The 27906-nt window shown below is 41.0% G+C and overlaps 1 protein-coding gene across 11 annotated transcripts in view; it reads left to right on the forward strand.

Annotated features, from left to right (window-relative positions):
• Positions 1 to 27906, forward strand: part of SYNE2 (spectrin repeat containing nuclear envelope protein 2) — a 308736-nt gene that overhangs the window by 38415 nt on the left and 242415 nt on the right. For 10 of the 11 annotated variants that reach the window (XM_054690979.1, XM_054690990.1, XM_054690998.1 and 7 more), the window contains exon 2: positions 19690 to 19819. In XM_054690979.1, the coding sequence (XP_054546954.1) occupies positions 19741 to 19819 (79 nt within the window). In that variant the 5' untranslated portion in view covers positions 19690 to 19740. Of the gene's footprint in view, positions 1 to 6374; positions 6713 to 19689; positions 19820 to 27906 lie in introns of those variants that run through there. The other variant, XM_054690984.1, reaches the window with a different exon arrangement.

Below are 27906 nucleotides of genomic sequence, written 5' to 3' on the forward strand. Positions count from 1 at the left end.
TGGTCTGGAGCCTATGTGAAGAGTGTCAAGAGACAGGGAGGAAGATGTTAGGAAGGTTCTAGATCTTGAAGAGCTGAGGATGTCATGCAGTTAGTGGACGAACCTTTGAATTGTGTTGAACTATGAATCGTCGAGCCTTCCCTGAAACGGAAATAATATAATAGACTAGTCATCTTAAGAGCTCCCTGCAGTGAACACTGTATGCTGCCCAGTTGGCCTTTGAGGAGGGTCTTGCTACTCAGCATCTGTGAGTGCTTTTGGCCTTTAGGGGATTGCCTCAACTACAGTGAACCCCTCGCTCAAGGTTATGTTCTTTCCCTGGATAGGGGTGGAGATGGAGGCTCTCACATTCAGTGACTGATGAGGTGGGCATTTATTTATTTATTTTATTATTATTTTTTAAAGATTTATTTATGCATACAAGAACTAAGGTACAAGCCAGAGCTGTGGGGGGGGGGTGAGAAGATTCATCAGAGACAGAGTGGGGAACAAAACAGACAGATTTACTGAAATACACTGCTGAGGGAAGCAGCGGGCGAGACAGGAGATGTAGGTCTGCCTCGCTATGTGGGTAGCTCCCTGGCCGGGGATCGAACTCATGCTTCATGGCTGTGGATAGCTTCATAGTTGCGTCTCAACCCCTTGTGCCACCAGGGAGGCCCAAGGTGGGCATTTAAAGACTGGGCCATTTAGGCCCAACCTAGGACAACCCTGAGGAGCCATTGAACCTCCAGAGCTCCCTGTGGGGTGGGGAGACACTGTCTGCCGTTCCACTTCTTCCCCTACCCAGCCCTTCCTTCTCTGCTCTGTCCACATCGGCTTTCCTGAGTTCTGATCTCAGTGAGCTTGCCAGGCTCTACTTGGTGTTCCCTTGGAAGCCCGAGGTCTGATACTATCTTCGGGCCGAAAGCACAGGCATCACCTGGATTGCTTCCCTTCTCTGAAGGATGACAATCTTACAACCCTTGTTGCAGTCTCAAAATAAGTGTTTCCTGTATTTCTTCCAGTTTTCTAGTTATCTCCAGAGGGTTAATCCTAGACCCAGTAACTCCTTCATGGCCAGAAGTGAAGTTACGAGTTTTCTAGTGAATGTGCTGAGTTGTGAGTCATTGAGGCAAAAATGCAGTTTATACATATTGCTTTATGGTTAAGAATGTTCTTAAAGGGGGTGTAGGGGCAGAAATAGGGCACGGTGCAGGTTTTCTGATCCAGCAGACCGGGTAAAGGAGGAGTCAGAGTCCTCAGTGGTTTTTTGCAGGCCTTTTATTGGGATTACCAGGTACATGGCAGGCAGGGGTGCTGGGGGGCCGGGAGGCTGGCAGGCCTCCCAGCTCCCAGCAAGTCTTCACTCTATCTGGGCTCTCCCGCCTTCTCTGCTTCTTTCTCGGCTTCTGCTCGTTCTCAGCTTCTCTTTCGGCTTCTCCTGGCGTTCCTGTGACGCCGCCCTTAAAAAGCACCCACCTACCTATGCCCATACCCTACTCCAGGTGCCCGCTATCAGGCATGCATTCAGGACCACAAGGATCCATCATTTATCCTGATGGTGGGAGGGCAGAAAAGCCTGACATTTTCCCCCGCCCTAAGTGGGCCTCCCTGTTGGCGTGGTGCGTTGAGCGGAGCACTGTGAAGCTGTCTCTAGCCTCTGTAGTGCCGGTTCGATTCCCGGCCCGTCAGGGAGAATCCCGCTTGTCAGATCTCCTCTGCCTCGCCTGCCGCTCCCCTCAGGAGTGTATTTTTGGTCCGTCTGCCTGTTTTGCTCCCTGCTCTGTCTCTGGTGATTCCTCTCACTGCCCCATGCCTCTGGCCTGTACCCCAGCTCTTTTATAAAAATAAAAATAAATCTTAAAAAAAAGAATGTTCTTAAAGGTAAATAAAATATATATTCCATTTTGTAGAAAATAAATTTGAACTATATTTGGACTTTTTATCCTTATGTGTAATTCAGATTTAAGGGATTTTTTTTCTTTTTTACTCTCTAAAATTATTTGGATTTGCTTCTTAACCATTGAGTCTGTTATGGTGACAGAGTAGAGCAACAAGGATATTCTTGCATTTGTTAATGAATTATAATTTTATTAGATTCACTTGTCCCCATCAGCCTTCTCATTTTCTAATTTACATTTGCTAGTTCTACCTGCTTTAGCAGGGAAATCTTGAGGGTATATTGTAAGAAATTGCTTTAGTCCCTTTTATGCCTGTTAAAGACAAGAATTGTTCTTGGTGCTTAGTGATTGCTGTCCTTTGAGTTTCCTGCACATTCTGCTCCTGTCTCTGGAAAACCTGTCCCACTCACTTATCTTTGCTTCCCCAGTGCAGAGACAGTGCCTAGCAGGTACTAGGCACTCAACCAGTATTTATTAAATTAAATGAGTTAAGGGCCTCCCGTGGTGCAGCAGTTGAGCGCTTGTCTGCGAAGCTGCCCACAGCCTCTGCAGCGCTGGGGCGCTGGTTCGATCCCCGGCTGCTGGCAAGGGTCCCGCATGGCTAGCAGACCTCTCCTGTGCCACGCCTGCTGCTCTTCTCAGCAGTGTGCTCAGTCCTTCTGCCTGTTCTGCTCCCCACTCTGGCTCTGGTGAATTCTCTCATCCTCCTGTGCTTCTGACTGTACCCAGTGCTTGTATAAATAAATAATTAAATAAATCTTAAAAAAAATTAAATGAGTTAATATGGTCCCATTTGAACTCTTACCCTTCCATTAATTTAATTCACATTTTGATAATATTTATCTTAAGCCTGAGTGGTAGAGTAAAATTGGACCAGAAAGCTTCTACATTAAGCAAGAAACTTAGCAATCATATCCATGTGATTGAGGACTCTGGAGTTACGTGGCAAGACGTATCCTCATCTGGAAAAAGGTTAATCTTGCTAATTTCCTCCGTAAGTGAACACAGTTAAGAGATAGAATGGCTAAGCAGCAGCTGGTGCATCTATTGATAAAGGCATGTTTAATTTGGGTCGGTTCTAGTAGTGCAGGCCAAAAGGAAAAAGCAAATCTCTCTGCCTTTGCCCATTTTTAATAGTAAATTAATTTGAGTGTGAAAGCAGCCCTGCAGCTGCCACTAAAATTGGCAAATATTTTTCTAAAGAAATAGTGTATTTCAGAAACAACCTTCTCATTTTCACAGCCAGCATATTTTTGGCTGTTGTATTTGCTGGCAAACATTTCAAAATCAGAAACATTTCTTTTAAATATCTTGGAGAGACTGGTGTTTGGAATTTTAAAAACAAGTCCTTCCTCATTGGGAAAATGCTACCCACCAAAAACATGTGTAAAAATGCATGTACAGTATGTTACTTGTAAATCTTGACAAATGTGCTGTTATAATCAGATTGAGGTTCTTCACTGAAATGTCTCCAAACATTTCAGACATTTCTTTTCTCAGAATTTTGTCAGGGAACATTTTAACCCACAGTTCTGTAGCACTAACTCAGTTTTGTAAACTTAGCAGAATTCTTCCATCCTCTCAATTCCCTTTCCCCACCCCCTGAATAGTTGGAGATCAAAGTTCCTCTGAAACCTTGAAAACTCAAGGAAAAAAATCACTACAGGTAGAAATAGGATTTTACCTTAAATACAACCAAGAAAACATTTGAGGACAGTTTCTATGACTAAGAATTCTAGCCATTTGGGGTGAAAATATGCCTGGTCAAAAATGGAAGGAAGGGAAACTATTCAAGTGGAGAATCTAAGGAAAAAATTGTAACTTAAAAAAATAATTCATCTTATGACTCAAGAAAACCTGAATTTCAAAATTATTTTTAGTGTTATTTTTATTTAGTGTATATTTTTAAAATCCCTGTGTAGGGTAAGGTAAAAGGTATCAGGCTTTTCTGCCCTTCCACCATCAGGATAGATGAGGGAGCCCTGTGATCCTGGGTGCATGCCTGATGGCGGGCACCTGAAGTGGGTCCACCTGAGCTAAGAGACTGATTTATAAGGGTGGTGCAGCAGAGTGCGGTGTGGTGGTAGTGCGGTGTGGAGGGTGGAGGAGTGGAGTGTACCGAGGCGTGCGGCGACTACAAACCACGGCGAAGAGCATGTGGCTGCTAGAACCGTTCATAAACCTGCTCGGAATGGGTTGGTTGCTTTACAGTGAAGTAAGCCAGAAAGACAGACAAACATTGGACAATTTCACGTACAGGAGTGTAGAGTAAGGAAAAATGTCAGGCTTTTCTGTCCTCCCGCCATCAGGATAGATGATGGATCCTTGAGGTGCTGAATGCATGCCTGATGGCGGGCACCTGGAATAGGGTGTGGGCATAGGTAGATGGGATTCACCTGGGCTGAGACTGGGCTTTTAAGGGCGGTGTCACGGGGACGACAGCAGCAGCAGTCGAAGCAGCAGTAGAAGCCGAAAGAGAAGCCAGAAGCAGAAGCAGAGAAGGCCAGAGAGCCCAGATAGAGTGAAGATTTGCTGGGGGCTGGGAGGACTGCCAGCCTCCTATCCCCTCAGCACCCCTGCCTGCTATGTAACCGCTGAACCCCAATAAAAACCTGCAAAACCACTGAGGACTCTGACTCCTCCTTTACCCGGTCTGCATGGGATCAGGAAACCTGCCCTGTGTCCAGTCCTGCCCTCTACACCCTGTAAAGTATACTTTCTGAATTTTGGTTTGCTTGCTTAATTATTTATCTACTTTGTTCATTCCCAATCTTGCATTCACAAAGGATTTAAGATGATTACCACAAACACATATAGGACCAGTGTAGGGTAGGATTGATGATGGATCCCTACAGTCCTGAATACATGCCTGATGGCAGGCACCTGGAGTAGGGTGTGGGCATGCGTAAGGGGGTATCCCTGGGCTAAGACTGGGCTTATAAGGGCGGCTTGCACGGGGACACCAAGAGAGGAGAGAAGCAGAGAGAACAACAGAGCGAAAAGAGCGAAAGAGAAGCAGAGGCCACGAGAGAAGGCCGGAGAGCCCAGAAACAGTGAAGACTTGCTGGGGACTGGGAGTCCAGCCAGCTACCTGGCCCCCTGGCACCCCTTGCTGGCTGTGTACCTGGTAAATCCCGATAGAAGCCTGCAAAAGCCACCGAGGGCTCCAGGACTCTCTCCTTTATCTCGTCTTCTCGGGTCATAGACGGGTCATAGAGAACCTGCACTGTGCCCATTCCTGCCACTACAACCAGGTATTATATGTCAATAAAAGTAAAGTCAAAAAGCAAGACAAAGGCCAGGGGAAAAACAAACGTAATTGCTACAATTTGACCGTAACGTTAGCTCTATGTTTCTGGACAGCCAGAGTGAAAAAAGGAACATTAATTATGTGGTTCTTATTTTCAGAAAGGAAAACAATGAAAATGCCAACAAAAATCCAATCCATTTCTTCAAGGAAAAGAAGTATTTCTTAGCACTAAATTCTAAAGAGAAAGAAAAAGAAAAAAAATTTTGTTTACTTTTTACTAAATTTTTATATATTTAATTGAAGTCATATGGCATTATACCATTGTATAATCGTTAAGAATTAACGTGTATATATTATATTATGTTCACTACTTAAAGTCCAATTCTATCTTTTTTTAAAAAAGATTTATTTTTATACAAGAACCGGGGTACAGGCCAGATGCGCGGGAGGGTGAGAGGATTCACCCGAGACAGAGCGGGGAACAGAACAGGCAGACTGACTGAAATACACTGCTAGGGGAGCAGCAGGCGAGACAGGAGAGGTCTGCTGCACCATGTGGGACCCTCACTGGCCGGCCGGGATCGAACCCACGCTGCAGAGGCTGCGGACAGCTTCATAGTGCAGCGCTCAACCGCCTGCGCCACCAGGGAGGCCCCCAATTCTATCCTTCATCATACCATTCATTGTCCCCTTTGTCCTTCCCCATTTCTCTTCTCCTTTCCCTTCTGGTAACCTTGAATAGTTTTATAGTGCAAAACTTTATTTTTGTTTAGTTAATTCAGAATGTCATCGTTTTTATAGTTGAATAGTATTCCACTGTGTGTATATGCAGCATATTTATCCATTCACCAGTTGATGGGGACACTTAAAGTTGTTTCCTAAGTTTGTGGTTATTGTAACTGCAGTAAACATGGTGGTGCAAATAGCTCCTAGAGTAAGTGTTTTTTAAATACCCAAAAGTGTGATAACTGGATTGTATGGAATTTCCATTTTTAGTCTTTTGAGGACTCTCCATCTGCTTTCCTTAGTCGCTGCACCAATTTATATTCCCAGCAACAGGGTTCTCCCCTTTACATCTTCTCCAATGCTTGTTTCTTGTCTTTTGGCTAACAGTGATTCTCACAGGTGTGAGGTAATATCTCCTTGTTTGGATTTCTATTTCCTTAATAATAAGAGAGGATGAAAGTCCCTTATCAGGGCTCACTGTCTAGGAGTGAGCTGAAGGAGACCCAGCACTAGGTTTCTGTTACAAAATGCTAGGCAGGCTCAGAGGTGGAGGGTCTAGGGAATGGATTTCTCCTTGTTAGATGGCATTTCAAGTTGACTTACAGGATGTAACGTTTCTACGTTGATGCCAGAATGCTTGAAGTACAGTCCAGATTGAAATTCCAGGAAAAACTAACAAGAACTAGGTGATGGAAGTCAGCACCCTGGCCAGCTTGACTGGGCTGCAGGGCTGAGGTTATTCCTGGGGACCAGTGATAAGTGATCTGTGACACAGTTTCTTTAGGGATAAAGGCCAATTCAGCTAAAACCAGTTGACGGAATGGCAAGCTGACCTTGTTCCTTCTTGGAAAGCGTAAGCACTTCATGCTTTTTGAATGTGTGTATGATGTTAAGATAGCTTCTTTCATTGTAGTGTGGTGACATTTTATGGAATATTTGATTTGTGTTTGCCCAGCTGTAATGGGAATGAGCTGGTCTGAGAGAGAGAAAAACATCCTGGACTGCTGATCTCCAATCTCCAAAAGATTGAGGGGGAGGGAGTGGGGAGAGAAGAAGGAGGCACAGTAAGAATATATTCATGAAGAGTATAATCATTAAAAATGTACTTGCATATAAAGAATTCCTAGGAATATATTTTTCTTTTTTAAGATTTATTTATTTATGCATACAAGAGCTGGGGTACAGGCCAGAGGTGTGGGGGGTGAGAGGATTCACCAGAGACAGAGTGGGGAGCAGAACAGGCAGATTTGCTGAAATACACTGCTGAGGGGAGCAGCGAGTGGGCAAGACAGGAGAGCTCTGCTGTGCCATGTGGGTCACCTCCCCTGGCTGGGAATTTAATTCGTGCTGAAGTGGCTGCGAATAGCTTCATAGTGCTGCGATTTAACCCTTTGCACCACCAGGGAGGCCTCATAGAAACATATTTTTCTTGTAAATAATAAATAAGCCAATTTGTGGTACCCTCTTTATCCCCTTACTGTGCCCCTGGCTGATGCACCCCACCACAGGCCTTGTTAACCCATTGCTGCATGGAAAGACTTTCCATTGACTTGGGACCCGCTGGGGCTACAGGTCACAGGTGCCACGCTCTCAGTTTAAGGGACAGGAACAAACAGCCTGGTGGAAGTGATGGAAAAGATCAGTAGTCATTCAGAGTATTTATGGGTGCATCACTGTGTCGTGTACCAAGTAGGTCTCTTCCTAGAGCTTAGGACTGGAATCTCAATGTCTTCCGGTGACTTGACATTGAGTAATATTAAAATCGTCTCATTCACTGAAAGCACATCAACTTTCATCTTCTACTAGTGCATTTTTCTTTCTTACCAATGAATAGCAACTCACATTTGGATCTCATTTTTATACTTTTCAACATACTACATGTTCTCACCTTGTCACACTGAATGTAAGTTAACTTAATTGTACGTTCTCTTATTCTAGAGAAAGTTTGAAATAGTTTTCAAAGAAACATAAATTCAGTAAAATTTAAAAATATATCGATGAAGACATTGCAGTGAAGGAAAAACAAGGGTATGAATAAAGTCAGTGGGGAAGCAATTAATTTTCCATAAAGTCATTTGTAGTTGCTAGAACTGAGCTTATACCAGCCAAAAAGAGAGGGGAACTTTGTTTATAAAAATAACATGGTCATTATATTAGGAGATTTAATGCTCAGGATCATAGTTTCTCTTGGTAGTGAGACTTGGGAGAATTTTCCACAGTGTGTTCTCATAAAAGGAACACAGTGTGACTTAGGGCCTGTACCCCAGTGCTCCCGCTTAACGAGTACAACTGTAGGTTTCTCTTTACTGTTTCTTATAATAGCCTGCTCGGTAAGATTTACGGGATTGTATCAGAATACATTTTCATAAAAGCAGTTCTCCAAGGGAATAAAACAATGCAGTTTGTGCTCACAGGTCCCTGGTGGCTGGACAGGATCCAAAGAAAACATCCAGGAATGGGTGGACTTGTCGTCTTTCAGACCTTCCTCCGTGAATATTATTTCTTGTAATCCAGTGTTTTAAAATCTGTAGTAGAGAACTTTGGGTTAGATTCTTTGGCAAGAATCTGAGAGTATGTGAGTTGGCTCAGGGAAAAAGTCATTATCCTCATTTCACAGATGAAGGGCCAGGATCTTGGAGAAGCTAGTGATTATCCAAGGCCATGTGGTCAGTGGAACTAAAGCCAAATTCTGCCAACTCTTCAGGGCTTTTATATCCCTCCTCTAACTTCTGTAGAATTCTACTCCAGCTTTAAAGTACTCAGAAGGAGTATTTTAAACATCTATAATGTCCACCTTACTTAGATGTTAAATTCTAGAAGAAAGCAAGCATTCACTGCAGGACTGAAGGCCTGTCTTCCCAACTCCTCTACCCTCTGCTCTGAAGTGGTGGATTTCAGTTCTGCGCGGGTTTCTGTTCCTGTACCGCACATGTGAGTGTGTCTTACAATTACATAAAGCGCATGAATTACCTCATAATATATTAATTCTTTTGCAGTTGCTTCCCTGCCTCCTCCAACACTAGAGTTTCAGTATTTATCCATGCTGATATCGGTGGTTCATTCACTTTAGTTGTGGAATCGTCTTCACTTGTAGGAATCAACCAGTTTATTCCTTCTTTTGCTAATGGGATCCAATTATTTCTGCTCTTTTGGTGACAAATAGTTCTGCCATGGACATTTTTCTGTCTGTCTTTCTGTCTCTCTCTCTCTCTATGCTATTTCAGAACATTTTTCAGTTGACAGAAATTATTGTTACCAACAGATGCTGCTTGTAACTGAGCATCACTTCCCTGGTGAATCCTGGAAAAACTGGCCTCACAGTGCTGTTTGGGCTGTTTCACAGCTTGTGCTGATCTGCCCGGGGCACCGCCACTGCCCTCCAGCTCCTTGCACATTTCTCAACTTGATTTGTTCTGTTTCCACTAAGGCCTGTTCCCAACACTGCTCATTTCTTGGGGACGCTCCCCTCCCCTTGCTGCCCTGCTCCCTAGGGCTGACTTCACTGCTTTTCCTGAGAAAAATGAGGTCATTTCTTGAGAGCTCCTTCATCCTTCTTCCAAACTGTTCAGCGTGTCCAACTAGGAGAATGTGAACATCTTTTGTAAACCACACATTTCTGTAAGAATGAATGGAGATGTACCTTTTTAAAAAAAGTTTCTCAAACGCTAAATTGGAGCTCTGACTTACCAGGATCTACACATTTTCAAAATTATTGATTCAAGTACCCTCTGACCACAGCCTCCAACACCTCTAGCTTAATTCCTCACTTGTTCTCACTCTAATGGTTCTTTGCCTTCAAGCAGCATCAGTTCTCCTGTTTTTCATTCCATCTGTTCTCTCCATCCTGTCTTCACATCCCTCTTTTCCATTTCATCCTCCCCCTAACTCCGACCCTAGAGCCTCTCCCAGAGTCCTACTTTTTCCTGCATCCATCTGCTGCATGGCTGTCATCCTGGGAATCTTCCTTTATATCTCTGGTGTTTGGTATCCAGTTCCTTTTTTCTCATTTATGGTCAAATTTTCTATTTTGCTGGGATATTTCCTTTTTTTCTTTCTTGTTTTGTTGAAGAAACACTTCCAGTGACTTCCTAAGAGCAAGTGCACAGGACATAAATTTTTTGAGCCTTGTGTCCCTAAATGACTTTTTTCTACCCTAACACTTAGCTGGATACAGATCATAGGTTGGAAGTAATTTGCTATCTGAATTTTTAAAAATTGTGATAAAATACACTTGACATCATATTTACCAGTTCAACCATCTTTGAGTGTAGAGTGCCGATAGTAAGTACACTCACATTGTTGGGCAACCTGCACCCCCTCCATCTCTAGACCTCTCACCCCCTCACAAAGCCAAAACTCTGTATCTATTAAACAAAAGTTAATTGAAAGTTATTGAAGATAATGGACTTTCTACTCCCCTCCCAACAAACCCTGACAGCCACAGTTCTGTTTTCTGTGCCTATGAATTTAACTACTGTAGGTACCTCGTGTATGTAGAATCATCCACCAACATCTGTCTTTTTGTGACTGGCTTATTTTGCTTAACATGATGTTCTCAAATTGCAACCATGATGTGTGTGTGTGTGTGTGTGAGAGAGAGAGAGAGAGAGAGAGTGAGAAAGAGAGAATTTCCTTCCTTGAGGCTGAATAATATTCTATTGTATGTGTGTGCCACATTTTGTTTATCCATTTACCCATGGATGAACATGAGTTCCTTCTGACTTGGAGCTACTCAGAATAATGCTGCTATGAATATGGGTGTATCCATGCATTCCTCTTTGAGACTCTACTTTCAGTCCTTTTATGTATGTTCCCAGAAGTGGAATTGCTGCATCATATGGTAATTCTATTGTAAATACTTTGAGGAACCGCCATGCTGTATCCATAGCAGCTGCACCATTTCACAGTCCCACCAGCAACGCACAGGGGTTCCAATTCTCCACATCCTTGCTAACACTTGCTATTTTGCAGAGGTTTTGTTTGTTTGTTTGTTTTTTTGGTAGTGTCCATGCTAGTGGCTTTGAGGTAGCGTCTCATTGTGGTTTTGATTTGCGTGTTCCTATGTTTAATGATGCTGCGATCTTTCCATGTGCTTATTGACCATTTGTCTATCTTGCTCGGAGAAATGTCTATTCAGGTTCTTTGCCCATTTTACGAAGGTTTATTTTTTTGCTGTTGAGTTGTGAGAGTTCTTTTTGTACTGTATGTTCTGGATATGAATCCCTTATCAGAGAATGATTTCAAAACATTTTCTCCCCTTCTGTGGACTGCCTTTCCTTCTGTTGACTGTGGCCTTTGATACACAGAAGTTTTACATTTTAATTCCGTTCTAATTATTTTTTCTTTTCTTGCTTGTGCTCTTTTGGTGTCATAACCAAGAAATCATTGTCAATTCAACATCATGAAACTTTGTCCTGTGTTTCCTTCTAAGAATTTTATAGATTTTACTTCTTAAGTTTAAGTTTTCTCAAAACTTTGAAGCTATTCTTCCCTATCGTCTCTTGTCCAGTCTGACTGTGCAGAAGACTGATCCTGTTCTGATTCTTGTTCCTTGGTGAGCAGACTGTTATGTTTCCTCTGGGGTAGTCTTTATTTCTGCATTTCTGAAATTGGGTGATATTGTATATTCCTGAGGGTTTAAAAATTATTTTGTTTGATACTTACCGTGCTCTTATACTTTGGCTCTTCAGAGATTCTTGTATTATTCTTTGAAAATTTCCTCCCTTTGTTTTCTCATGTGGATGTTGGACCCACCGCATGGGACTCACATACTTTAAATTTGATATTTGTTTTCTTTTCCTCCCCCCTTTATTTATAGGAATGTCCTTATTTCTTTTGCTCTAAGCCTCCTATTAATCTTTTAAAATAGAACACTTACTGTTCTTTCCCACAGTCCTCTGTTCCTATTTTTTTTGCCTTGCCTAGCCTGGTCTTGGTTCTGATGTGATGCTCTGAGCTTAATGTCCCAGGGGAAGGAAGCATATACTTCAGAGAAAAAATTAAAGTATGCCTAAGCTACCTAGAGTCAGAAGAGAACAGGCACTTATTTTGTTTTCCATCCGAACTGAAGCCATGGCGCCTGATATGCGTCTGAAACTCAGCATTTCAACATTGGATTCCTATTTTGCCTCTAAACTTGCTCTTCCTGGAACCTCTCTGTCTCAGTTCATGGCTTCTCCATCCTTCCAGTTGCTTAGGCCAAACTTTTTTTTTAAGGAATATTTTATTTTTCATAGAAGAACTGGGGGTATAGGCCAGGAGTGATGGGGTGGGGAATGGGGGGCGGTGACAGGATTCACCAGACACAGAGTGGGGAGCAGAGCAGGCCAATTTACACTGCTGAGTACACTGCTGAGGGGAGCAGCAGGTGAGACAGGAGAGGTCTGCTGTACCATGTGGGTAGCTCCAATGTCCATTCTGTCCATGATAATCTTTTGATGAGTCTTCCAGCTTCTTCATTCCATTCATCCCCTGTTTTGTCCCCTACCCCTCAATCCCAGTAATTACTTTGAAATGTAAGTAAATTTTATTTCCCCTCTGCTCAAAACCCTGTCTGCCCAATTCACTATTGAGAAGTCTATAGTCTTCTATGATCAGAAGAGGGAAAGCTACCTGCTAACTTTCAGATTCCTGTGGGGCTGGGAATTCATTCTGAGCTCCTGTGCAGTAGTGCCATTTGCATCACTGAAGGAAAATTCACTTTATATTTTGGAGAAGATAAAACAAACTCTACTACTTGTTTAGAAGGGCTGTGGTTAACCTGCGGTTAACCTGTGGTTAAACCTGATTTTAACCTGCCAAAGTAATTTTCTTGCATTTTCCTCTTCTTTTGGCATGTATGTAAATGTGGATATTTCAAACTAACTTTGATTTATAAGGGCTTTCCAAAATGAAATCTGAGCGATAGAATATGATCTTTTGCTTTGCTATTAAAAATCCAGTGAGTAGGGCCTCCCCGGTGGCGCAGCGGTAGAGCGCTGGGTTGCAAAGCTGCCCGCGGCCTCTGCGGCGCCGGTTCAATCGCCGGTTCAATCCCCGGCTGCTCCCCGGCCACCGGAGGAGGGTCCCACATGGCGCGCAGACCTCTCCTGCCGCCCGCTGCTCCCCTCAGCAGTGTACTTCGGTCCTTCTGCCTGCTCTGCTCCCCGCTCTGGCTCTGGTGAATTCTCTCACCCTCCCGCGCTTCTGACTGTACCCAGTGCATGTGTGGACAAAACAAACAGACAGACAAACAAACAAACAAATAAATAAATAAAAAACCAAAAACATGCCTCTATTAAAAAAAAAATTATAAAAAAAAAAATCCAGTGAGTAAAAAAACACCAGTGGAATTTGTTAGCAGAACACAATACAAAAGCTTCAAAATATACCTCTCGTTGTCATGCGAACATATAAAATAGAAGAAATGTTGATAATGCTTGTAACTTTTTTTAAAAAAATATGCATACAAGAGCTGGGGTATAGGCCAGAGGTGCGGGGGTGAGAAGATTCACCAGAGACAAAGTGGGGAGGAGAACAGGCAGATCTACTGAAATACACTGCTGAGGGGAGCAGCGGGCCAGACAGGAGGGTTGCCATGTGGATTGCTCCCTGGCTGGGGATCGAACTCATGCCTCAGTTACTATCAATTTTAGTTGTTATTTTAAGTTTTCTTTCCTACTTTTGCTAGTTCCTGTTTTGATCTTTTATTCTTGGAATGTTCTGTCATCTTTGACTGTCTACTTGTATTGAAAAGTGAGGAAAGAGAAAGCCACTTAGTAGAATTTTACAATAAGGTAACTTGGCAGAGAACTGGCCTTTCAGTTGAGGAACCCAAAGTGCAATTGACTAGAGATCTTTTTCAGGGGCTTTTACTTCTTCCAGAAAAGAATCCTGTGAAATCCTAGCTGTGGGTGGAGCCAGGGACATGGGAACTAGGCCTGGCTGCTCAGGCTCTTTGAGTAAGTAGGGTGGGGAGGGCTGTGGGTCTGATCTTACTGAGCAGAATTGTCTAAAATTTTGCCATATAAAATTGTCTAAAATCTAGCCCTGACCTTCAACACACTCTGTTCCATTCATTTTTAGCCTGTGTCTTCTCAACTTCTGCGGTATCTCTTGCTGCCAAGTCCCAAATCTCTTAGGAATTCTTTTTTTTTTAATATCTTGTTTTTCTTCTTTTTTTTTTAAAGATTTAATTATTTATTTATACAAGCACTGGGTACAGTCAGAAGCGCGGGAGGGTGAGAGAATTCACCAGAGCCAGAGCAGGGAGCAGAGCAGGCAGAAGGACCGAAGTACACTGCTGAGGGGAGCAGCGGGCGGCAGGAGAGGTCTGCGCGCCATGTGGGACCCTCCTCTGGTGGCCGGGGAGCAGCCGGGGATCGAACCGGCGCCCCAGAGGCCGCACGCAGGCAGCTTCGCAACCCAGCGCTCAACCGCTGCGCCACCGGGGTGGCCCCCTTAGGAATTCTTTAAAGAGAGGGCTGGGGAAGTTGGAGTTAATGGAAAGGTCAGAAATCTTTGGTCGCTATTTAGGAATAAAGTAATGGGATCATGGGCAGAGGTGATCACAAAAGGAGTAAAGAAATACATGTGTGTGTGTGGGGGGGATGAGGGCTGGGGAATCATAACTGAATGATATCTCCAGACTTTATGGAGTGACTTATGTGATAACAAAGTGACTTAATGATAACAAAGAAGGGAATTTTATTGGGGGGGATTTTGAGCTTTAGAAAATTTGAGTGAGGTTGCTAGGGCAGAATTTCTAGGATAAAATGTGCTGATGATAATTAAAAATGCTATCCTGCATCATGCTTTCTAGATCTGTGCTGATTTAATATATCAGGTTTTATAGCTTTGGAAGTTTTCACCCTTCAGTTTTTCACTTTTCATTTTAATTTTGTGATTAGCTTTTAATTTTTACTGCTGCTTAAAAAATGGGGTAATCTCCTTAAATTCATTTCACAGATTATAATAAATACTGTTTATATACTATAGTACATCTACCATAGTAAGTACTCAATAAATGTTAGTTGTTACTGTAGTTTTTAGTTTCATGGGCAATTTCACTGGATTCCAATAACCACCCCCAAAATTTGTATTATCATTCCTATTCAATAGTAGTAGTCTGAAGTCCAGAGCTCTTGGGACTTGGTCCAGGCCAGTAGAAGGCTCTCCTAGCTGAGTGGCTGTATTCACTCCCAAAGCTGTTAACACAGCTGAGTGGGTGAGTTAGCAGCAAAGTTGATATTGGCTGCTGAGTGACATTGCTTCCTCGTGAGGTAGGTAGCCCAGTGGTATCATCGCCTGAGAATTGCTACATGTTTGTTTTCCAAAAGTATAGTGAATAGTTAGGATTGATTGTTCTGGCATTTTGCGATGGTCGTGAGAAAAATTAAGTGCCTGAAAGGACACACTAGCATGGACCTTAAAAAGCACCTGATGTGGGCATTTGTACCTATTGCTTCTTGTCACATGATGATAAAAGGACAAGCAATAGGGCATTAGGAAAAGTTAATGGGGAAAAGATGAAGAAACTTACTGAAAGTGCATCACCAACTTTCTTAGTGAGATTGTAAGATTGAAGTTAATAACTGTCAGTTGCTAGGAAAAGCTCTGTAATTTAACTGACCAAAGGGAGATCCTTCAGAATTCCTAAGTGGACCATAAATAATGGGGTACAGCTAAAGAAGAAAAAAGAACAAGAGACGTACCCTGGGGGAAATGTTGACATATAAATCACTCTGTTAGAGAATTCCTGAATGTGCTTGCTATATCCTAGTACAGTACATTTTCTGATCAGCCTGGAAGATAAGGTAGAAACCCTTTAATAGTGATAATAGTGCAAAGTTAATGTTGAAGTTTCTTTAAAAGGGAAACTAGTGTTCTGGGGTTTTAGAGATACCAGAATAGTAGAATATATTGTATTGCAGAAGCAAACCACAGTTATTCCAAGATAGCTTGTGTTGTTTATAAGTATGAATGTTAATTTACATGAATTTTAAAAATTAATTCTACATGATTCCCCTTGACCTTAGAATCTTTAATGCTACCACATTAGTTCATCCTTCTTTGTTTCTTGGTCTGAAGATGTTCCTTTATTCACTATTAAGAATAGTTTCTTCTTTTCATTCTAAACTCTGGATTTGTTACATAACTGCATCTAACTCTTATTTGAAAAGGAAAAGTAAAGCAAGGAGGAGCTCCTGGGAGGGGCTTCTCTGTACTGTGATTTTTGCCTGAGAAAGCAGCCCTAGAGCTCCCCATGGTGGTCCAGTATACATGGGAGGATGGTCCTTGGGGATTTGGGCTGATAGATCTTTGTGACTCATGTTGCTTTTAGCCACACCCTTTGTCTTCTTCCTGCTTTCCTTTTTCATGCTCCTTTTAACTTCTCAATTCTGTCCTCAAACTTTTCTACTGTATTCTGTTCCAGCTTTATAGGTCCTATTGGGAAAGTGAATTCTCTCTGGAAACGCCAGCTGTTTCTCATCAAACATCATTGGAAATGTTATAAATTGTCCTCACTCAGGGCCTCTGTATCATGTTTTGACAAATGATTGTGCTGAGACCGTATTTGGGTCAATAACCTAGTACTTAGGATCGATTTAGTCTTTAAAGTTTGGTTTTACTTTTGATAGGCATATTTAGAAGCTCTAGGGAATTCTTCAAAAAATAAAAAAAATAAATTTTATTGACTTGTTTGCTAATAAATTTTCACTGGTTAAAAATAGAAACTAAACAGACAAATAATTATTTTGAGGTCCAGACTTTTTTTTTTTTTACTGCTACTGTTTTCCCCCTATACTTTAATATACAATATGGTGAATTTCACACATCTGTCTAGCCCAGGAACATTTTTTGATTCTCTGATTATCAATCTGTTCTGTTTCTGTTTTTAATATAAATAAGGCATAACTGAATTCTTTCTTTTACTTTTGATGCCATGTGTATATATATATATATATATATATATAATATTTAAAAATAAGTTGCTGGGTTTTTTTTTAAGATTTATTTATACAAGAACTGGGGTACAGGTCAGAGACACGGGAGCATGAGAGAATTCACCAGAGACAGAGCGGGTAACAGAACAGACAGACTGATGAAATACACTGCTGAGGGGAGCAGCTGGCCAGGCAGGAGAGGTCTGCTGTGCCATGTGGGTTTCTCCCTGGCCAGCTGGGAATCAAACCCAGGCTGCAGAGGCTGCAGACAGCTTCACAGCACAGTTCTCAACCCACTGTGCCACCGGGGAGGCCCTGATGCCTTATATTTGATTAAATGAATGGTGATGAGTGGTTTTCAGAGATACTCTTATTAAAGTTAGGGCGTTCCCTGAATAATGCTAATGGGACTATTTGTGGTAAAAATGTTGTTTTGTTAAATATTTCTCAAAAGGCACATGTCTCCAGGTTCTAGTGTGGGGTTTGCCCTCTTCTTTGCTTCCACAGTACATCCTACGTGCATTTCTTAGAGATGTGTTCATTTGTTGTTCTTAGAATTCCTTGAGAACAGGTTCTAGCACATGTAAATTCTTGTGAGTAAATGAGTAAAAGAAAGAATAAATAAAACCTGGCAAAATTTTAGCTAGCTGTATGAAATACCAGTGTGTAATAAGAGCTTGGAACCTAAAGCCGAGACCACCTGGATTCAAATCTTAGCTCCATCATTTATTATCTATGTGTTCTTGGACAATTGATATATGATAGTCATATGTCCCAGTTTGATTTTTTTTTCAAATATGGGGATAAATTACAGTACCTAAGTTGTATATTTATAAAGATTAAATGAGGTTATTTATGCAAAGTGCTTAAAACATATGTACTATTCCTATTTTATTTTTAATTGATATACCATTGGTTTATGTAGTGTTCAGGAGTACAACTTTACACCTTAACAAATATATATACTACACCACAGCCACCACTAAAGATCTAGTTTCTAGCTACTTCCATACAGTCACATCCCAGCACCCCAGGCCTGTTCACCTCAACTCCTTCCCCTACCATTCTGTTGTCAGGATGTGTGAATTTGTTTTTATTTTGTCTGAACTTTCACGTTCCACATCAGTGAAATCTTATGGTATTTGTCTTTCTCTTTCCAACTGACTTCCCATAGTACAGTGGTGATACTCTCTCCACCCAGCTTTCATATCCCTGGCATGGAATAGTGGGTGCCTTAATAAATTCACTCTGGAACCCAGTTTCTTCTGTCATCATGAAAAGTGCTTTGTCTTCACTTTGGGTTCAGGATCCATTGGGTATGGGAAGGGGTGGTAGAATTCTTTGGTATATAGAGATCGGAGGACAATATATTAGAAAGTTCCCTAGTATATCAAAAGCTGATACCTTTTTCCAATCACCAGTCTCCACAGGTTCTCTTGACTAATAGACAGCTTTTCCTTTTGGTTAGAGTAGCTTCAACTCAGGTTAGCAACACTATTACCTCAGAGGATAAAATAGATTAATTAAGAATTATAATGTATCTGGTAGGTAAAATCTTTAATAGCTATGATGCATGGGAGAGATATTGAAGGGTTTTGGATGATAAGCAGTGGGGAAGATGGGAAGATGAATGAAACATTTTTTTAAGTCTGGAATTCTAGCATTAGCTGTTCAGTGATTTTCAATCTTCACATTTAAAAAGTGATCTATTGGATATTTAATGTGATTATCTTTAACTGATGGCCTCAAGTTTATTTTTCAGTATGTGCCTGACATTATGTTATGAAGCATTTCTAATAACAGAAAAGTTGAAGAATATTTTACAATGAACATCCATTGGTCCTATCATTAATGTTTTAGCTATACTTGTTTGATCACATATCTGCAAATTTATCCATCCCTCTGGTCTCACTCATAACAGGAATCTAGAAAACCTAAATAAGGGATCAGGAAAAAGAATAACTATAAGAAAGAAAAAAATCAAAATCAACAAACAACTATGAACCAGAGACACACTTTGGGGGGGGGGGTGCATGCAGGGATTGGGGTCAAAATCAGGGGGTTGCAATTGTATGGGGAATATAAAAATAAAATAAAAAATTATCCATCCCTCTATCTGATCTCTAATACATTTTATATTTTTATATGTTTGGTTAGGTTTTATATGATAAGAAAGTAATCATCTGTACCAAAGAAGTGTTTTACTGTTAGTCACCCGGGTCCCACTGGAGGCCTATACGTTCAAAAGGCAGTACTTTTAAAGAGTAACAGAGTAAGAATTACTCTTAGCCAGAAGGATTCTTAAAGAGTCAAAGTGGGAATAGAGGAAGAATTGTGTAGGCAGAAAAACGGCTTCTTGGGAAAATAATTTCATCTAATAGATAACCCTTCAAAACATTGTTTTTGATGTCTTTTTTTAGTTTCACTTTGCAAGTTATGTAGGCTCAGCTCTTATTGTTTCCAGTAAATGGCAACACTTAGGAGCAGCAGAGGAATTAAGTAAAAAGTTTTAAAGAAAATACTTGCAGGTTGAAGGTTAATAATAAAATACACACAATGGCCTAAGGTATCAATCTATGTCAATGCCACTTCCTCCAGACAAGTTATGGAATCTAATCGCTTAGCTTTTTTTTTTTCACCACGACTATAGAATCCACAATGTTGGCTCTTTTGGAGTTTTGCCAGCAACTCCAAATAGCATGAATAGGTCACAGGGCAAAATCTTGATTATGATTCAAAAAGGAGGCGTAGTTACTTTGTTCCTCATGAACCAAGGAAACACTAGCAAACTGTGCTCTTTGGCAGGGCAGCTTCTGTGGGTCACTGTTGTTTTCTGGCAATGTGTGTCTACTAGCACTGCAGGGCTGCAGAGTTAATAATGGGCATTTATTCCTCTTATTTCTAGTTCACTTCTTTAACTGAGATGGACATGATATGATCTGCATTGACTCAAAGCATGGCAGCTAGTCCAGGGCTTCCCGCTGAAGACGAACAAGTTTCCTTGGGCATCGATGATCTCCACATTTCTCTGCAAGGTAAGGGAGACTGGGAGAGGCAACACCCAGAGCAGCTGTGGAAACCTTACTCCCACCTAGTCACTGATCATAAGGCTTCCTGTCTCTCTTGTGGTATATTATGTGTGTGTGTATTTTCCAATTGTAGGGCCTTTCAGTGTACTTAAATATATTGTGTCTCAGCTCTTTTAGAAAGTAAGAAATACCTACAAAGCAACTTGGTAACTCAGTTTCTCATTTTGAGTGCATGTATTTTATTTGCACTGAAAATTAAAAAGTTAGTCACAGTTAGCTTAATGTTGTTAATTGTTTCTTCTTATTTTGCATCTTTTGCCATAGCCTCTTTTAAATGCACAACCTTATTTTGCCCCAGTAGGAAGGAACTAATAATACAATAATACTGTAAGTGAATGAGCTTACATTTGTGTGACTCATGTGTGCATGTATACAGAATAAATATTGTCTGTATTTTTGTTGTGTTTCTTGTGGAGTCTGGCAATGTTTGTTTTGTATTTTGAAAATTCATTAGCCATTAGACTTTCTTTGTTGATAAAACAAATCTTGGTGCTAAGTAAATTTATTTATTTATTTATTTTAAAGATTTATTTATTTGTTTATGCAAGCACTGGGTACAGTCAGAAGCGTGGGAGGGTGAGAGAATTCACCAGAGCGGGGAACAGAATAGGCAGACAGACGAAATACACTGCTTAGGGGAGCAGTGGGCACAGCAGGAGAGGTCTGCGTGCCATGTGGGACCCTCACTGGTGGCTGGGGTTCAAACTCGTGCTGCAGAGGCTGCGGGCAGCTTTGCAACCCAGCACTCAACCGCTGCCCCACCAGGGGAGACCTTAAGTAAATTTAGTAAGTATAGAAGAAATAAGGCTGTGGCAAGTCTTTAAAAAGATTTATGGGACCTCCCTGGTGGTGCAAGGGCTAATAAGATGCAGCACTATGAAGCTACATGCAGCCACTGAAGCAGAGTTTGCTCCTCTGGCCATGGAGGTGACCCACATGACCTCTCCTGCTTCTCCCACTGCTCCCCTCAGGAGTATATTTCAATAAATCTGCCTGTTCTGTTACCCACTCTGTCTCTGGTGAATCCTCTCACCCCCCCCCCCACTTCTGGACTGTACCTCAGTTCTTGTATGCATAAAATAAATAAATCTTTAAATAAAAGGATTTATGTAACTATGTATTTTAAAGCAATTTTAAGATTATGGACAATATTGTGCAACATTATCAGAATATTAGGAGTCATAGATTTTGAATCATTTATGATAAAGTTTCCAAAAGGACTATTTTTCTGATATTTTTTATGAAAAATGTGTGTTGAATATTAGCTTCTTGACTTTGGGGTCAATGGATATGGAATTAGGCTATTTCTATATGTGTAAGACTTTAAAAATAATTATAGAGTAAGAAATATATGTTTTTGAGGGATAAAATTATTTTTTTATTTTTAAAGATTTTATTTTTATTTTTATTTTAGTTTTATGTAAAACTGGAGTGTAGGCCAGAAGGGGGTGGTTGAAAGGATTCACCAGAGACATTGGGGAGCAGAACGAGCAGTTCTACTGTAATACACTGCTAAGGGGAGCAGTGGGCAAGACAGGAGAGGTCTGCTGAACATGTGGGTCAGCTCCCTGGCCAGGGATCGAACTTAGGCCTTTGCCATGATAGTGCTGAGACGTAACCTCTAGGCCACCAAGGAAGCCCAAGAGGTAAAATTCTTAAGGGAAGAATTTTTATAATTCTGAGTAATGTCAGAATGTCATGTAATAGTTATAAGTAATTGAAATCAAATTTTCATTTAACTGAAAACCAAATCAATGCTTTTGTTTTTCTCTGAAGTTTCAGTTGCATGTATCCTAAAACATAGGGAAGATAGTGCATTATAAATCGGTAAATCTAATGTCTACTCTGACAATAGTTCTTTGACCTTGAATGAGAGACTTTATCTTTTTTGAGTCTTAGTTTCCTCATATTTAAAATATATTAGAAGATAGTGGTTACCAGAGGGAATTGGGTAAAGGGTGGCGGGATGATAGAGGCTGATGGGGTGTGGGCACAGCTGGTCTGGTGAGAAAAAACAAATAGAACAGATCCTGACATAGATTATGTCTATTAGAATAAAGATTTTTCAGGAAAAAATTAATTCCACGTAGAATAAGTTACATATTTGTATTATATCTAATGCTAATAACTCTGAAAACATGCCTATTTTAATTAATCTAGCAGATGAAACCTAGCTTTTATTTACCAAAAATTACCCTAGTTCATGTTAATTTGAAAAATGTTTGAGTTTATTTCTATTATTTTTCTGATTTTTAGAAATAATTTATATAGGACTTATTTATAAACCAAATAGGTAAAATATTTTTCACAGATTAATTTTGGCAGTATCTGGAAGATGAAAAATTCTCTTCTGAGGCATACAGCAGGGAAGGAGGAGGGAGAAGGGTCAGAAAATGTGGGGGAGGGTAAAGCATAACAGATGGGGGAGATGGATCATGGGTGTTTTGGTGGTGGGAAAACTATAAAGACTACACCTGAGGGGAGATATCAAATACTGCCCCCAAATTATGGTGATGTGGGCCTCCCTGGTGGCGCAAGGGGTTAAGACACAACCTACATAGCTGTCTGTAGCCTCTGCAGCATGAGTTTGAATCCTCGGTCGGTCAGGGAGCTACCCACATGGTGCAGCAGACCTCTCCTGACTCACCCGCTGCTCCCCTCAGCAGTGTATGTCAGTAGATCTGCCTGTTCTGTTCCCCACTCTGTCTCTAGTGAATCCTCTCCCCACACCTCTGGCCTGTACCCCAGCTCTTGTATGCATAATAAATAAATCTTTAAAAAAAATCACGGTAATATAAGAACAGAAAGATGCAAGCAGAGACCTTATACCTTTTATTTTTTAAAAAATGAATGGCAAATGATTACTTATATTGCTCCTCTGTTTTGAATAATACATTCAAAGGGCTTAGCACGGTGCCTGACCCAAAGCAGGAATTCAATAAATGCATTCTCATTCCTTTTTATATATTTCCAGTCAAAATATCTGTGTCAAAGGATTTCTTGTCCAGGAGTGCACAGCCAAAGTAGAAACTAAAGTGTCAAGGGAAAAATTGTAAGCCAGAAATGTGGTTTTTACAGTTTTGTTTGGATATTTCTATTCCACGGCTTCCCCTCACATGGGGGATAAAGTTCAGACTCCTTGGTGTGGCTCACAGCCTCTTCTGGCCCAGTGCTGGCCCCTCTCTCGCCCCTCATCTCCCACCTCCCCCTGCAAACACCCTGTGTTCCAGTACCGCCCTCTCCCCCTGCCTGTGTGCATTTGTTCAGGTTGTTTCCCCTGAAGTTTCCCTGCCTCCTTTTCTCACTGGAAGGAGCCCAGCTCACCTGTCCCTGTTCCACCCCAGTCAACCCCAGCGAACCTTACTCTCTTAGGCCCTCCTCTGTTCCCCATAGTATCTGTTTCAGCACCTATTTTTATAGTTATTATACCTATTTTTCTCCCCCCACTGCACAGTGTGTTCTGAGACCACTGTGGCACACTCTGGCTGATGTAGTGCCCTTACCTACATCACCTCACTTCATCTCCACAACCACATGGTGAGGTAGATATTTTTATCTTCAAGGTGCAGAAAAGGAAGCTGTGGCTCAAAGAGGTGGAATTGCTTTTCCAGAGTCACATAACTAGTGAGCAGCAGAGCTGGGTTTGGACTTGGAGGGTAGTTTTCTTTCTACTCATTAACACCCCTTCTGACACATTTCAAAGAACAATTTGAAAGAGGGAATTTCTCTGACAACTTTCCCTGGAAAAATCCACTTGTATCTTACCTTTATTCTGGTTAATCCATACCAAACATTTACATCCAGAGCATAGGTGGGCATCTTCAAGTAAAGTTAATGAGCTCAGGTTCACAAGTGGCTCAGTAAACTGGCAAATTACTGAGAAATGAGTGGTGTCTTATAACATGTTTTCAGTTATACTAGGTTATACAATCTGCTTTACAGGAGGAGGTGAGTCAGGGCAATCTGGCACTGGAAATGTGATATAAATGTACTGCCAGTGTGAATGGTTTTCCATTGTGGTGTATTTAGGGGAGTGTGGTGCTGGCTGCATTACTCTATAGGAGAAGTAGAAAACTAATACTCTAATGTGGTCAACCTGACGCTGGCCAAGGGCTGTTCCCTTAGCCAGTACCTCAGGGAGATCAGCCAAGAAGTTCCCATGACTATAGAATGGAGACTTAACTCTGAAATGAGTAGGTTCCCAAAGTTATTATTATCAGCAGGTTTATAATGCTTGTTTCAGCCTAAGTTGTTGAGAGAAAGGCAGGAAGGGAAGAACAAAAGGAAGAAAGAAAGAAGGAGAGAAAGAAAGATGGAAAGAGAAAAATATATATTTTTCAAGGTGACTTTGGTTTCATGGCAGGATTATTAGCTATTTGGACCAAAAATTGATAGTCTTTATTATGTACATAACTGCTACTCAACTGAGGCTGTTTGCAATAGTCTTAAAAGTACTTGGCTTCATACACTATGGAAGCAGACTTGCATTTCACAAAATTCACATGTGCTTAACGATCCTTGGAGTAATATGAGAAAAGAGATTGTATGTAATAAGAGAGGCTCCCCACTGCTCATAAGAAAGTTGTTTTCTTTCCTTCTCTTCATTTCAGAACATTTTAAAGAGCGGTTAGAGGCAGTCGTGTGACCTATTTAACTTACAATGCCTTCTTTATTTTAGCCAAAACTTGTCCAAGGTGAGATGGTTGTGGCCTTACCCTGACACAGAATCATATGCTTGAGAAAAGATTAAAGTATCTGAATTGAAATGTGGTGAATCATTGTTGATACACAGGAAACACAGTGAACCCATGTGTGCAGGGCCTATGAGGAATCAGGGGGCGCTTCGCTGAACTTCAGAGCTCAGGACAATGAGCAAGTGACTTAGTCCTTCTTCTCGTTCATCTTTTGTGTGACTTTGAGGAAATATCTTTATGAAGGGATTTTGAATATTTGATAACAAAATAATTTGCTCTGCTTATGCAAATTGATTGTATCCTCTTATGGCCAGCACATTATTATATTTATCTGTTAAGAAGAAATAGCTTAAAACTGAAACAGATTTTAGCAGGGGGATATTTATATTCTCTTAGTCTAATGAGGGGAATAGTATTGAAATTGTTGAATTGTTAGGAGGGGGGTGGGAATGGGATTCTGCAGCTATGGAATATGGTTATTAAGGTAGAGTGATTCCAAGATTTGGAGGCTGAGCGGTGTGGGATGTTAGTAGTAACTACACATATAGTGTCCAAATTATTGACTTTGTTTTTATTTACTCTGTTTTCACTAAGTTTTTTTATAATAAATTTATTTTTTAAACTGAGATACCATTAGACAACCCCTTCCTCCCAATCAGCTATCACCACTGTTGTGCACTCGCCACCAAAAGCACTACATTTTTAATAATGTCAAATAATATCACATATTGTGTTATATCAGTGTGTTTAAAAATAAGTTATTATAGCTATAAGATACTGTATACAAAGGAACTCTTTCTTGAGAATTTCCTATGTCATGGAAGGTTTAAGAATGTGATTCAAGTGGAGAACCTGTTTGAGAGTCAAATTAATAATGAATGACATTCTCTGCCAAACAGGCTGATTCATTTTGTTGATATTGTAAGTGACAAGCTCTGGCAATTTTGAACTCTTTTGGACACTTCCTTTGTATGCTTCAGTTTTAAGTGATTTTTTTCTTAACAGGTTAATCTAATAATTTGTTGTCCACAAGAGGACACAATCAGTTTGCATAATTGAAGCAAATTATTTTGCTATCAGAAATGAGGTAGACAGTACTTTAGGAAAGCCATGCTGAATACTGAATGTTATCATTAATTACACAAGAACTAGGAAGAAGTGTGTATTCTATTACCTCTGCCACCACACAAGGAATTAACTTTCATGTAGCCCTGCCAAAATGCTGGGGAAGGCGTCACCATTTGCATGAAGCTGTAGAAAACCACGTTCAACCTAGTTACCATGTCATTTCAAACAAGGCTCATATGTTTTATTTAGTGCTGTTATCATCTAGATGACATATTTTAAATGATTAAAAAACCCTCTATGCCTTCTGGGTAGATATCATTATTGCATAGAAGTCACCAGTGAAATGTGAGTCTCTGCAGTTAGGTTATTATTTCATTTAAATTTGCTCATTACTTACTAAATATCTTAGTGAGGCTTTCAATTTACATTTCATTTTTAGTTGCATTAGAAATGATTTGTGTTCAGTGGGTTAGATTACAAGAAAAATAATGCAATGAGATGTTTAATTGTATTCAGATGTTCAGTAAATGCTGACTTCCAACATGTGCAGCTGGCTAGGTGTTAAGCATGCTAAAAATGTGTAGATTGAGTCCCATTAGAAAGCATGCAGCCCAGCTGTGCTTTGGATGATGTAAACGTGAGAAAATGACCTGGGTACAGAACATGTCTATGAAATGAGTTGAAGTCCCTAACTGTGGGGTCACCTTCCAAATGCCAGTGCCCAATATGCAGATTCATCCAAAATATGACTGGAAATGTTGTCTGCGATATCTTCTCAGATTTCAGTTTCAAGAAGGTGAAAAATAGGGCCTCCCTGGTGGTGCAAGGGGGTAAGCCTCAGCACTATGAAGCTATCTGCAACCATTGCAGCACGAGTTTCATTCCGGCCATGGAGCTGACACAGGTGGTGTAGCAAACCTCTCCTGTCTTGCCCGCTGCTCCCCTCAGCAGTGTATTTCAGTAGATCCGCCTGTTCTGCTCCCCATTCTGTCTCTGGTGAATCCTCTCACCCCCCGCAACTCTGGCCTGCACCCCAGTTCTGGTATGCATAAATAAATAAATCTTAAAAAAAATGGTTAAGATGGGCCTCCCCGGTGGCGCAGAGGTTGAGCGCTGGGTTGCGAAGCTGCCTGTAGCCTCTGCAGTGCTGGTTCGATCCCTGGCTGCTCCCCGCCCCCACTAGAGGAGGGTCCCGCATGGCGCACAGACCTCTCCTGCCGCCCGCTGCTTCCCTCAGCAGTGTTCTTCGGTCCTTCTGCCTGCTCTGCTCTCCGCTCTGGCTCTGGTGAATTCTCTCACCCTCCTGCGCTTCTGACTGTACCCAGTGCTTGTATAAATATAAATAAATAAATAAATAAAAATAAAAAATATTAAAAAAAAAGGTTAAGAATAAAAACATGTTCTTCATAACCTATTATTGGCCAATGAGGTATATCTCCTCAGTGTAAAATCCAAACATTTTGGTAAGAACACCCTTGGCATTTGTTGCCTTCTTACTGAACCCACTGTAATTATTCCTTTTCCTTGAGTTTCCTCTCCCCTTTGGACAGCCCTTTATCTCCTGAGCTCCTCCTGAGTAGGATACTCTTGTGTGTCTACCACCAGTGAAGTTTCTGATATGGTTTAGACTTTCAATAAATATATAATGAATGAGTGATCATTCCAATATAAAAAAATATATAAAGTTCTCTGAATTACAAGAATTGCTCAGTGTTTAGCAAAGTCAGCCAGATAGAATAGAAACACAGGTGTCTTAAGGCCTGAGGCAGTGAACTGTGTGTGCGATGTTTGGGGCTCCGTAGTATCAGGTTTCTGAGAGAAGCTGTTCTGCCTTACAGGGTGAGTGAATGAGACCTTGTGCAGCCTGAGAATGGAATTAATAAATGACTTCTGGGTGGAATGTCCCCAACTTGGAAATTTGGTGGAAATGATAAATGAAGAGTAAGGACACATAGGGATGTGGCAGTATTTTTACTTCCCTGACCACTTCACACTGCTCAGCTAGTATGAGTAGAAGCAAATCATCTCTTCAGTCTTTTTTTGGCTGATTACATGATTATTACACCCAGAGAAAACAATCACATTCAGATCCTTCAATGGCTATCAGTGCTCTACTATCCCAACACAAAAGCTTCCAGAAAGTTCCAATGTGACAGTAGCTGATAATATCTTTTGCTGTGTTTTCTTGGAAGACTATTTGCCTTGATATTATAAAGCATTAAAACCTTAAAACTATCCCCACTGAATGAAAAATGAAAAGAAAACTCTGCA

The sequence above is a fragment of the Talpa occidentalis genome, unplaced genomic scaffold, assembly GCF_014898055.3.
Source record: "Talpa occidentalis isolate TD23 unplaced genomic scaffold, MPIMG_talOcc4v2.1 talOcc4.11, whole genome shotgun sequence".
Classification (NCBI taxonomy): domain Eukaryota; kingdom Metazoa; phylum Chordata; class Mammalia; order Eulipotyphla; family Talpidae; genus Talpa; species Talpa occidentalis.